Source organism: Heliangelus exortis, chromosome 4 (assembly GCF_036169615.1).
Source record: "Heliangelus exortis chromosome 4, bHelExo1.hap1, whole genome shotgun sequence".
NCBI classification, from domain to species: Eukaryota; Metazoa; Chordata; class Aves; order Apodiformes; family Trochilidae; genus Heliangelus; species Heliangelus exortis.
In genome coordinates, this window is record NC_092425.1 from 806,884 (window position 1) to 820,576 (window position 13,693).

Here is a 13,693-nt window from a genome sequence, read left to right on the forward strand (position 1 = left end):
GCAACTTCACAGCTTATGTTTATACTGTGGCTACAGGAACTGCACCGAGTCAGAAATGGCCTGAATTTCAGCTGCACTTAGAACCCACTGCAGTGAGAATGGAATTGACCTTCATTAAAATCAGGTCATCTCCAAAATGTTTAACTCTGGAATTAATGGTCTGGCACTGGGCATGCAAGGGTGCCAGTCCTGGCCTTCCACTACCAATGAGCTCCTAACAGAAGTACACAAACCCCAGGAAGACATGAGAAACAAAACGAGGTTAAAAATTACAGGTTATGGTTTTTGGTCTGCTTATTATTTGAAGAATACTATTTTAAGGTCAGAGGCATCTTGAGGACTGAAATAACAGGAACTGATTGGGAAGAAGGAAATAACATGCGATCTATTTCACCTAATGGGATCTTCCCTGCAGAATAAGCTTAGACCTGCATTTATGAATCATCTGGACTTGCTGCCCTACTGTTCAGGATTTGAGACTATAGCTAGAGTCATTACACTGGGGATGGGAGCAAAGCTGCAGCAAGAAAAGAAAATGGTTTGTAAAAAAAAGAAATGCCTCTTTGACAGCATTTCCATAGCTTTCCAGGAACTCCTGGGGAATCCCTGAGATTTATCCTTTCCTTCAGTGTTCCAAATCCAAGGGACATCTCTCACTGACCTCCACGGTAACTTTTACCACTGCCACCAGATTCCAGGACTGACTCAGCTTGAAGCAGGGATTAAGAACACAGCAACACAAAACCACTAGATCATTTTTTTTTCTCCGCTTTGCTGTTCCAGGTGAGCACACAACCACAGGCACAGCTCAGCTGGGGGCAGGGGAATATGTGGTCATCTTCCTTTTTAATATTTATGTGAAGAATTTCAAATTCTGGTGACAAACCCAAGGCTGCTACTTTGATCCTCCTCTCCCCTAACAACAGGATCACCATGGCAGAAACCTGCAGGGTAGGGATTTCTAGTTTCACTCTTGCTGACACAAATCAAGTGCAGATTTCTCAAGCTGTGAAGTATATTAAGTTCACAGTGTTCTAACAAAGGGCTACCAAACTGCAGAACCCCACTGCGAGTCACACTTCTTTCAGATGTCCTTTTAATTATATTAAATGAAAGTTTGGGGCACTTTGATGCTGATGGGCAAACATCTCGATCTCTTGAAAAAGCTGCTAAAAGTACTCCCTGTAGCTATAAGTTAATATCCAGCATTGCATGCACAGTGCTAACTAATTTATTTCATCCACTTTAACAACGACACCACGCCTGACAGGCCGAGAAGAATTGCATCAGGAGTCGAGCAACGTGCGGATCGTTAGAGAGCTCTGAAAGTTGCTGGATGCACACTGCAGAGCTCTTTGTCATACAGCCAATTAAATAACCAAACAAGGAGCTTGAAAATCCACATTAATTTGCCCCTTTCTTTATAAATGGAGGTTAGAGGCTTTCTTGTCACAGGCACCAGAACACAAGTAAATGCAGCGTAATTGAATTTACGCTCCCTCTCAGAGCTACAAGTTGCTTTCCTTCAGTCTTCATGGAAGTTGAGACCAGCTGTGCAAGCAAGAGAGAAGTGGGACCAACAGAATTAATCCACTTTAAATAGTGCTGGCAAAGTCCCAGATGCACCTTTTATCTACTGAGAGATGCTCGGTTAGCAAGGAAAAGTCTCTTCTATTCAGCTCTAAACTTAATGCCTTGAATCTTCTGAGGAAAGCTTTTCATTTTTTTGCATAGAACAGCAATCCAAACAGCCCTTCCTGCGTGTGTAAAGCATTCAGAAAACTTCCAGGAGAACCTGAAGGACAACTCCGACTGCTATTGTGTGCTACCTGAAACCTGCCAGCAGCTCAGTGCCTGCTTCCTCAGTAGTTCTGGTGACACCTGCCCCCAGAAGCTCCTCTGATCTTCACAGAGCAGGAGGCACCCTCCATAATCTCTGCCACTTGCTGTGCAGACAAGCCCAGAATTACCCAACAGGGGAGCCCAGAGGCTGGCAGAGAAAGGGGGGCTGGAGAAAGAGAAAGCACACACAACTTGCTGAAGGGCATGGAAGAAATCTGCGACACCAAACCAAGTCTCACAACCCCTAAAAGACCCATGTTTTGTGTTTTCTTCAACTCCACTACACCAGCTTAAGGAGAAATGCCTTTGAAAATTAATAAATATACATTCTGGAGAAACTCCAGACAACTCCTACCCACCACCATCACACACCAGTCACCAAATGAAGCTATGCTCATCAAACACGTCACCCGGGGTGACTCACTCTCCCACTTGATGACTTTTCCATCCCTTTCCCAAAAAAGAGTGTAAGAACAGTGCACTGCAGAAAGGTGAGCACGAGAAGATGAGGTCTCTGCTCTCTGAACAGCCACACATCAGGTCCAACCTCACCTTAGCTAATGGAGCACCTTTCCAAGGCCACTCACCCCATCCCCCTCTGCCAGCTCAGCCCAGGCTGACTCCAGGCATCCTGCATTAAAGCCCAGGGAGCTTTCTGAAGGATCACTGACTGAACAATCTCCCAGAAATTGTCCAGTCATTATAATAATATGTATTAGTCACCCTACCTGTGGGGTTAGCTCTTGTTGGGAATTCTGAGGCAAAACAAATCATTTACCACACTTGCAACTAAAAAAGGAGCAGCATTGGTAACCTCAAGTAAAATCCCAGAGCTTTTAACTCAACAAATATTGTGACACTGCACAAATTACACCAATACTTGTTTTAATTATAGTTACCCAGAGAGCTGAGATGATAATCTCATATAGCATTCGCAGTCTCTTATTTGAATAATTCCATTTCCAAATTAAATTTTACATATTTATTTATATTCCTGTATTTGGGCTCAAAAGGTTTTCACCCCCCAATCTCTACAGGGGCTCTGTTGTGACTACTTAAAATCCATCAATTCCAAAAAAACCCAATAAAACTTATTTTAGCAGTTATTACCTTCTCAAATCACCCTTCTCCTCCACAAAATCCACCTCTTCTCAATTGCACTTTTGATACTCTCTCACATAAGCTCTGTACCACACTTTCCTTTGCCTGGGGAGCACAAGACTGAGGGCAGACTTCCAGCCCTGTAAACTGAATTCAGCCATGGATGTTCTCCACAACCAGAGCATCAGCACAACCAAATCCTGTCAGTCAGGTTGAAAACACTATTTCTCTGCCTTCAGTGCCACAGTTCCCATATGACTTCCCCTCTTGAACTGATGAAAAAAAATGCAGGATTCACTGTTTCAGATTTGTTGAAAAATCTCCTGTAGATTGACTGCCTTAGCCCAGAGATTTCCCTGCTAGTAAAAGTTCAGTGGCTTGTCACAGGAATATCTGTGGTCATATTTAGTTGCTATTACAGACAAACTGTCCCCTCCCACAAGAATTTGTGATGACTTCAGATATGTAATTTTCCAAATAGAAAAATACTGCATGAAAATATGTCCAGATATATTAACTTTACCTGAATGTAATACAATGCAGAGCTGGAAAGGCTCAATTAAGTCAGCTAATTCATTCTTACAGCCCTCCATTACACAGCTCTTCTCTTCAACAGATGTACTAGCTTTGTCCATATTTATATTAAACAGCTCAAGCAATGAGGTTTCATCAGTTTTTGTCTACTAAAGATGTAGATTCATTTTATAAGAAGGCAAGTAGAATCCAAATGAAACTGAAGTCCTTTAAATTAAAGGACAGCTGAAGCTTGTACAGAAAATTCAGACTTTATTCTACCAATGTCAAGCTTTTGTGATGTATATTGAACTCACTATTCACAGCTCTTTGAAAGAAGATAAAAAGTCCAGGAGCAGGCACCAGATCTGTAAAGTCCGGCCATGCAGGGAAAGACAACTATGCCCACTCCATTTCCAGCAGTGGCACCAGCAGACAAAACAGTCTGGGAGCCAGTGGTGCACTGAAAACCTCTCTGAATTCTTTCACATGCTGGTTACTTTCTCTGGTGTCTTAAGAGAAGTCACTCCAAAGGAGGGATGTGTAACTCCATAACTCATCTTTATCTAATAATGCATATGGAAGGGATAAGGTTCCTTTCTCTCACGACAATATCCAAAGGGAGGACAGGCAGCCTGCCAGCACAGAGAGGTACTGCTTTATTTTTCATGTCCTAGGAATCTAAACCACCTAATTCCACGAGATAATGAGACACACACTGACAAATAAAGTCAATACCAGCTGCAGGAAGTCAAATTTTGCAGGAAAATTCAGGCACAGAGAGCCCCCTCCAGACACACAGGGTTCATTTTTACACCTCTTTGTGTTATACACACCCATATAGGTAATGATCATTCATTCATAAATACACCAATGTTCATAAGCACAAGACAGAATTAGGAAGGAAAATGTTCACATTTTTAAAGCATTTTTAAAGCATTAACTCACCTGTAATACACAAACAGGTTTATATAAAAGCCACAGGAGCAAATGCTATAAGGCAAGGTACAGGATAAATAACATAACCTGAAGCCCCACTCTTGAAAAGCCTACAAGCAGGTCTTTACAAAATGCTGTGGCTTCACTTTGTTCATGTAGAACACAGTGTAAGCCTACAAAAGTCAGGCCACAGCTGGGTGAACTTTAAGAAATGTTATGTTCCTATATTTATGTTGCTATGTTCCTGTATTATGTTCCTATATTCAGTCTGCAGTACTCTCCTCCTTCCTGCATCCCTCTGCAAGGACACTCTGCATTTCATTATGATCCTACCTCCTTCCCTCATGCTGAGTGTTGCCATTTCAAATTGCTTCTAAATTTGCAAGTGCAAGAAAGAAACCTAAGGAAATGTAGGTGGCAAGTCTCTGAGTGACACACTGTTAAGAGAAACCCAGCTGGTCTGCAGACACCTCCACGAGCAGGAGGAGTTTCACATTCTTTACTTGCACACATCCATACTGCCCTGCTCCCTCCACTGGCTGGATGAGCCTTGTCAGATCTCTCCTGTGGTTTGTCTCACTTTCTGGTTCAGAGATGTTGCCCCAAATTTTTTGTCTGACAGCAACTGGGCAGGTGGGGAGAGCAGAAGATTGAAATTATTATCCTGTAACCTTAACCTTAGAACTTGCTGCCACAAAGATGGTAATAATCAGATTATTCACAGAGACAAAACCCACTTCACAGTCATTCAGTCAAACAACTAGAGATGTATTAAAAACACAAGAAATACCTGGACATAGGCCCTGCAAGAGCGCTCCCTTTTCTGAAGCTGATTCCATAAAGACAGCAGATTAAAGACAGAACAGAAAAAACAAGTTAGTGACAGAACAAGGGGAAAAAAACCTGAAGAAAAAGCCTGTGAAAAAACCCTCATTTCTGTCTTAAAGCAGCTCCTGAATACCAACCAAACCAAAGGAAGCATGCGAGTCAGGCAGCAGGGGAAGGCTGGGAGGACTGGCTCCAGATACACGGGTTAGTCCTTTTCAGTGAAGTAAAGCACAGACTGGTGACTTTGCAAGAGCAGCTGTTAGATGGAAGGAGACACTCAGGTCAAGTAGAGATGCTCAAGAGATGCTGTTTTCCTTACAGTCTGGAGAGCACACATGACATTTGCATGTCAGACGAGGCTGGGAAGGATGGGAATGGTGGTTATTAACATAGGAGGAGTGTGAGATGTGCAGTCAGACAGCACTAATGCCACAGTGAGGTACAACCTCAGTAAGTCTTTGGCTGAGCGTCCTGATCCAGGAGGGCACAGCCCCATCCTCATACACCTGCACAGCTCTGGCACAGCCTATCCCACTCCAGGCTTCATGGCTTACAGGCAGCTCAGGGTGAGTGTGAGATTAGATTGTACTGAAGGACAGAGCACTGCCCACAGCTCCTGACAGCACCAAGGGCCTCTGAAGAAAACATACCAATGAAATGGGAATCCCATGAAATATTTCCAGGCGAGGCTATTCTTTCCCCTTTGGATTAAACTGCTTCTCCAGGAATGCATTTTCCAGTCCTCTCATACTGAGTTGTGCTTTCCTTTGCATTTACTGGGCTAAATGCTTTATACACTAATAGCTTTTCCACAAAGAGACCTTGCTTTTCCCACAGAAATCATGATTAGGACTGTACTTTGATATGCACTCGCACGCCTCCTGCCTGATAATGGCCCTTGAGTGCACCATGAAATTCAAACAGGCACTTCTGTACCTGCCCAGGACTCTGCAGGCAGGCTGCTACAATTGGTGAGCTCTGTTTTGCTAAAACTAAACGTTGCAAAGTCAGGCTGAGCAGAGCCCCTGCCTTGGCTGGATTTGGTTTTGCTGGTGGGCCTGGGTCTGCACAGTGTACAAACCCCAGAGATCCCAGGTAACCTGTGCTCTCCACTCACAGCACTGCAATCCCATTTGTATAGCTGAGAGACAAATCTGACCCCCAGAGTTCTGAGGCCCTGAAATAAACAAAATACACCCAGCTATCATGCAATGCCAAATTTCGATTTCTAATTCATTAATTTGTAACAGTAGAAATTTTCCTCTAGGTGAGCTTGGCCAGTAGGAAGACTTTACAGAAACCAATGGAAATCCAAGAAAAACTCGCTGAAAACTGCAGAGCCATCCACTCAGGGATTTTCATGCTCTGCAACAGAACAATTATTGCCTTATTTACACCTGATCCACCAGAAAGTATAAAGCTTTTAGTGACAGAAAGTGGATCCTGAAAAATGATGGCATTTAAGGATTCTGATTATGTCAGTTCATTTCTAAAATTCATTCTCCATCAGCTTGTAAAAAAAAAAAAAAATCAACAACCAGTATAAAAGAGCACAGGTAGTTACCTTCGAAACACACAGCACATTTTCTTTAATGCTTAAAAAGAGTATTTAATGGCTAGTGCTTACTTTATTTCTTCTTTCTGGCTAAACAGCACTAAGCAAAACTCTTGGCAAATAACTTTTTTCTTTTTTTTTTTTTCTTTTTTAATACTCTTGATCAGTGAAGGGGGAAATGGAGCAGTAACTTTGCTGCCTTTTGTTTGCCCAGTAGTACTTCCAAGTTGAACTCATGCATTCTTAAATGAACACAGAGCAGTTGCTCTTCTAAAGAATTAAGTGGGGAATGAGAGCAAGTAAATTACTGAGCCTGTCATTTGGATCACTGACTCACATCACTGTTTTGCAGGACTCCATGTGGTCCAGAATTTTAATGCAGAGTGCACTTGATTTGTATGAGCTGCTTGTGCAAAGCTGGTGGGGGGGGGAGGAAACCTGCAAGGGGCAGCCCAGGAGTGACAGCTGAGCTGAGGAGCTCTGTCCTGCCCAGTCCTTCCCTCCCCTCAGTAACTCATAGCTGCCACTGGGACACGACCCCATTCCATGTAATTGAAACAAATATCAGAAGGTGAGACACAAAAAGATGAAAAATATGTGCTTGCAAAGCTGGAGTGACAAAATGTTGGGTGTAGCTAGAGCATATTCAGAAGAGCAAGCAGACTACAACCACAAAACCCATTAGTATGTGACATTAATTGCTGGTTTTACCTGATATTGTCAGACATCACCATCATTTCAAACAAAGAACCATGGTATGGTTATAACAAATAATGTTATGCTGATGTAACCATGAATACAATTATTACCCACATTGTTATAAAATAGCTGGAAACAGCACTAATTAGAAGCACGAGTATCACCCAACTCACAGCACATGCAAAGCACATGAGATGTAGGACCTCAATTCCCATGCTGCTGTAATCTTTAACAATCCAGAAGCCCATTGCATTTAAAACAGCATAAGTCTACAATAATAACTTACAAGAACAAAGACAATGTTATTTCTCTGAAAAACTCTCTCTTCAGAAGAACAAAGGAAATTTCAGGCTTAATCCCTGTATAACCTTGAGACCACGTTCTGTTCTTACTTACATGGATGCCAGGGCTGACAGAGCCAGCTACACAGCCGAGAACAAAATTCTGTGTCCTATTTTAACTGGGTGGCCAGTACAGCCACGTGCTTGTAGCCACAGTGTTCAGCTGCCCTTTGTTCTGATGATCAGGCCTGCACAATTCACCATCTGATCCCACAAAAGTCCTACCCCAGGTGTTTACATGGGATTCAGTGATGAAGAGGGCCCTGGATTAAGGAAACCTTCAACTTTAAATTGAAGTTTAAATCTGTTCTCACAGACTCCACAGCCTGCCTGTATTTCCTCACAAATGGCAACTTCTAGCACACTCAGCATATAGCAGTTCCAGATAATTCTGGAAATGACAAAAGGACTAATATTGTTCTCAACCAGAAGGCACAGCACCCACACCATCATCATGCAGTAAGGTGCTTATGGGTGAAGTCACAAGTCATCACTAGCAAGGCCCTCCAATACCAAACTGTTATGAAGATCTTAAGTGTAAATATGATAGTACCTTCTGTGCCTTCGGTAAACATCTCTCCAGTGTAAATAAATGTTTCTGTCTGCTTTTGTTTGTTAATATTCATGCACAAAAGTGTTCATTTAACCTTCACATCAGCATCTTGTAATGTTACAAGATGAAAAAAATCAAAATCCAGACCCTGTTGGTCTCTTGGGGCTTTAAATATTCAGATTTTCTGGATCACATTACACGGCATATTTCACAGACAGATTCAGCACTGGAAATGCTGGGGAAAAAAATACCTGGTTTTATTCATATTGGCACAGGCCTGAAATAATTGCTGTGGCATCACTCGAGTTATTCTCATACTGAGCAGACAGAGCTGAGACCACAATGAAGTACCTGGAGTTCGTGTATCTACACAGCTAAGGTTGTACATTTCCCAACACCAACAGTACACTTGCCATTTGCAAACTCTTTCTTTCTTTTTTTTTTTTCTCAGCAGAATAAAATACACTGTAACCAAAAACCTGTCTATTAGGAAAGAATCACTGCCCTAAAATACAACCATTCAGAAAGCACTCCAGAAAAAATCTCAAAGCCTTCTTCAGCCTCCCATCCCTTCCCAAGCCCCTTTGTTTTTACCTTATTTAAGCTGCGTGCAGCACTGTCCTTCCCACCTGGAGTCAGGTTTCTGAGCTGCACATCAAGCAAGTTCACCAGCTGGACCATGGCAGACACAGAGTAGGTGATGTCACCAGCATACAAGTGGTTTTTGGTGTGCTCTGCAAGCTCCCGGGCAATGTTGGCAGCCATCTCCCCTGACTTCATCTGCAAATGAGAAAGCAGAGGAAAAGGTTGCCCCTGGCTGTTAGCATGATGTATTCCACTCCCTCCCAGCCTCAGTGTTAAGTCAGTCAGCCCCCTGCAACAAGAAGAAAGAGAGAAAAGATGAAGGAGAGAGAGAAAAAAGGAAAAAAGGAAAAAGAAGTTGTTCCCAAGAAAGAAACTACAGCAAAGATCTTCATGGCATCTCTTGGTATGGTTTAAACATGTTTCTTCCAGCTACAGTCACCATATTGGCCTCAACACTTGTTACAGAGCAATGCTGGAACTGACTGCCAACTGCTCCTCTGCACTGCAGCAGATGCAGTCAAAGATTCCATGGGGTGTCCATGCTAGGGAAGGTTTCTGTTGTCTTGTCCCATTGCCTTACCTATGCCACTTCAAAAAAACAAACCATGTAAATAGTTTTGGGACTATATCATCTAGGCTGTTCAGGAGGACAACATGAACATGGGTGGCATCTGCTTTAGATCTACAGATGCTTTTCAAGCATTCATGAAGGACAGAAAGGCTTCTATTCTGCTGCAAAAAAAGCCTTCCTCTCTCTCAGGGGCTTGGAGCTGAGTGCAGAGGTGCCTCCCCTCCCAGGAAGCACCCACAGCTGAAACTTGTAGCCAAGAAAATGTATTTTCAGGCAAGTCACACAGTGTGCCAAGGATGGTCCTGATGAAAGCAAGAGGCAAAACAGAGAGGCTGAGAGTGAGTGTATGCCCTCATGGTCAGGACAATGCAATGTATCCAGAGCTGACCTTTCTGCTTCCTTTTACTGCTTGACTCCAGAAATAACCCAGGTAGCAGTGCATAATTCAATCGCACTGGCAAGTTTATTCTCCCGCTACGTTACAAGGGCATGGCAGGCACCAACAATAAAGTTAAAGTAAATGTCAGGAGGCCAATGAATTCCTGAATGGGACATTTGTTCTGATCTCCCATCAAGCACAATAACTCTAATGGAAGCTAATAGAGGGCTGTAAAACCCAACACCATGACGCAAGCAGGCAGGCGCCCAATGTGTGGTCTGAGCGCAGCAGGGGAAAGGAAAGCAGTGAGTAATATTCCTTACTGCACCACAGAGCTGTGAAGCAGCACAGCATTTGCCTACCATCCCCTCTGGCTTGGCTCACATCCCTCTAGGGCACCCATCATCCTTCCTCCTGGGCGGCGTGGACACAGCAGGTGACAGAAGAGGGCATTTTTTGGGAAACAAAGCAGCTTAGGAACAGAGATGCTGAGCAGACATGAATCCTGGCTGCCCAAAAGTGGTTCTGTCCATTCTGTAAGCTGTGCTGCAGCTGCTGTGGAGTGGGTGGCTGAGGAGGAGCCAAGCACTGGGGATGCAGGAGAGCCCAGAAGCAGGGTGCAACCATGCCCTGTCCTCAGGATGTGGCTGGCTTACTGCTTCCTCCAGCTGTCCTCACTGCAGCAAGGAGAGGAGCTTGGAGGAGGAAGCTTTTCCAGCTTTAGAGAGGTGCTGGAGGAAATCTGCAGGCTGGGGGCAGGGAAGTGATCTGTCCATGTGAGAAATGATTGCCTGATTTACTGATCAATCAGTCCCAATCCCTAAGCACAGTGATTATTTCCAAGACCCTCGCTTGGGCAGGAAAACCAAATGGCTATTGGATCTCTCCTAAGTAATTTAAAATTGTGTTTGCTGTAAGGATTGTACTGAATGCAACCCCCAACACAAGGCCCTAGGCAAGCCTGGCAGGGCCTTCCCTTCCTGGAAATTGTTAATGTTTTTTATTGTTAATGTTAATTGTTAATGTCAATGTGATTCCTGGAAAGTGTTAATGTTTTGTAGCACCTTTTGATAGAGGCTGGGCCACGTGTCCCAGGATCCTAGTGCCACAGAGGCATCAGAAGCTCAGGCGAAGAGTATTTTGGCACATCCCCCTAGACTTTCCAACAACTGGTGGAAGGTCCCCAAAGCTGAACGTAACTAAATTCCTCCAGAAAAATAATAGAAATAAAAGAAAATAATCCAGCCCTAATCGTAACCCACTGGGCATTTCTGAAAACCTGGCTCTTCCACTTTAGCTGGCTTTGAAAGCATGTAACAAATTAAGAGGGGTTCATTTGTTACACAAATGATAGCTGGGCTTTCAAATAAAATAAGCCTAACCTTGATGGAGATTTCATCAGTGCAGGCTATTATTTCCCTCTGCTAATGGCTCAAGGCCTAGTCATCTTCACCAAGCAGCAAGAGGTCTCCCAGCTGTCTGGGTGAATTATGGCCAGAGTAAGTAATATTAGCCCCTCCAGGATAAGTCTGTGGGTCATAAAACAAGAGCTGCACAGCTGCTAATGCCAGCAAAAGCAGTCTTTATTCACCAGCCAGCTGAGCACATGGCAGGGGAGCTGCCCACCCTTCTGCATGGCACAGGAGGCTGTGCACTGGCTGTGCCATGTCACAGCAGCCTCCCTTGTCTTTGGGGAAGAGGGATGATGAGGGGTGTCCATGCTAAGGATCTGCAGGCTCTTGAGCCTCAGTTAAGATGGGGGAAAAAGCTACAGTCTGGGCTGTAGGATCACCCCACCCAGCCTGGCACAGTGGGTACTGCCTACCCAGGAGAGCCTGTGCTGCTACCAGGCAGCAGCCACAACACTGGGACTGCCTTGCTCTGGCTAGAGAAGAGAGTCAATTCCCACAAATTGTTATAATAAGGATTCAGCCCACAGACTCTGGCATGAACACACATCTGGTCTCTGTAATGAAATCAGCCGAAAGCACCACTGTGCATTAATAACAAAAACGTTCAACATATTGCTACCAAATAAACTCTGCTTGTCTTGAACTTCTATTGTCACATGTTAATGCACTTTTAGCACTGACAAATGATGAACTGCTACAAAACATTCATCAAGGGACTGAAGAGTCAAAAGATACAAGGCACTGTTTTCTGTTCCATCAGTTCTTTTATAATTTGGGCACAAGTTAAAGACAAATTCAGAGGCATAGCACAAACATTTCATATTGAGCCTGTCTTTTGGTAAAGATTCTCAACTACAGAGTTTATCTTGTGCTTGCATAGCATGAGCAGATCCTTTGGGATGAGTGAAAAGGAAAGTTTCCTTTTGCATTAAGTTGGTATTATCCACGTATCTGCCCACATCCTCCTTCCTTGCTTTCCTTTTCTTGCCCCAAATAAGAGCTGTCACTCACACTGGTTTAATTCCACTCTACAGTCCCTCTCCTTTTGCCTTTTTGTCACCCTCTTTGCCTTAATTTCCATCAGATTTCCATCAGTCTCAGTCTTGCTTTCTTCTTCCACTTCCTGGCTACTACACATAGTTCATGCCTTATGTGTGACTGTTGGTCTCCTTGGGTTCCCTGGTGTTAAAACAGCCAGGAAACTCAGGAAGGTTATTGCAAAGACTCAGTGTCATCAACATATGGAAAGGGTTTTACCTTCTGAGTGATGTGGTTGATCCAAGGAGAGGAGCAGTTGCTGAGATCAGGTCCTTGGGTCTCCCAGATCCCGTCTGGCGCAAGACACCGGAAAGTTGCAACCCCTGGAAGAGGGAAGTTACTGTGTTCAGTGTTACTGGCTGCATTCTGACCCCACAACTCCATGTCACCAGCTTCATTTCACAATCACAGACACCTCATGCAAACCCTGGGAGCCTGTGAGTGCTCAGGACCTTATATGACACTCCAAGACATCTGAGAGTCCTGGTCTCCCATCATCCTAATGCTCAGGGGCACAAAGCTGTTCCCGTGAGGTACTGCAGGGATGCACACTCCATCCTGCCAAATGGAAACTATGGACAGAAGACTGGAGCTAAGCTGCCAGGAACTAAGGAATGGAAGCTGGATCTCAAACACTTAGCCAGCACCTCGAGTGCTTTGCCCCATCACTGGCACCTCAGGATCAGAACCTGTGTCTCCACTTCCTTGTTCCTTTGTGAAGGTTTCAGTGCTCTGAGTCACCATTAAACCATTCCAGTGGAAACACACAAAAGATTAAACACTGGGAATGCCAAGACTTTACTGTTCCCCTGCCAGCCACTGAAAAGGACTTTAAAGGAGAGTTTTGTTTGGTAAGGGCCACACAGAACTCTGCTGCTAAAAGACAGCAAAGCACCTCAGCTCCTTCTGGACAAAGAGAAATGCATCCAGCATGGTGCAGGTAAAGATTTTTTACAGAAAGCAAACTGCTATGTGAAGAATGAAGAGCGTATGCTGCCAAGTGCTCTGCCCTGCACAGGAGTGAACTACAGGCTAGGATTCATGGTGGTGCTGGTCAAAACCAGCAAGGGCTTGCTCATTTCTTCAGAGGGAGTTGTTAAGAAGCCCACTTTTAATTTATCACAGCTTTTAAAAACAAGTACAAATCTCTGAAATTAGGGAAGGGAAAGGGTTATTGCCATCCCCTATCAGCCACTTTGGGGTTTGTTTTTTGTTTTAGTTGTTCTCATCCAGTCCTTAGCTTTTGTGCTTTAAGAAGGGCTTCCTGCACCCAACATTCATTTGCCTGTTTTATCTTTCCTTTCCTTTTTCACAGCTTAATTTCAGACTATCCTTTC

General features: G+C 43.9%; 1 protein-coding gene across 16 annotated transcripts in view; it reads right to left on the reverse strand.

Annotated features, from left to right (window-relative positions):
- The window catches only part of ADGRL3 (adhesion G protein-coupled receptor L3), a 406,353-nt gene that overhangs the window by 74,226 nt on the left and 318,434 nt on the right, over window positions 1-13,693 (reverse strand). For 11 of the 16 annotated variants that reach the window (XM_071742547.1, XM_071742549.1, XM_071742537.1 and 8 more), the window contains 3 exons: window positions 12,576-12,679; window positions 8,966-9,151; window positions 5,186-5,224 (listed from right to left, as the gene is read on the reverse strand). In XM_071742547.1, the coding sequence (XP_071598648.1) occupies window positions 5,186-5,224; window positions 8,966-9,151; window positions 12,576-12,679 (329 nt within the window). The remainder of the gene's footprint in view (window positions 1-5,185; window positions 5,225-8,965; window positions 9,152-12,575; window positions 12,680-13,693) is intronic. The other 5 variants (XM_071742548.1, XM_071742542.1, XM_071742541.1 and 2 more) reach the window with 1 other exon arrangement.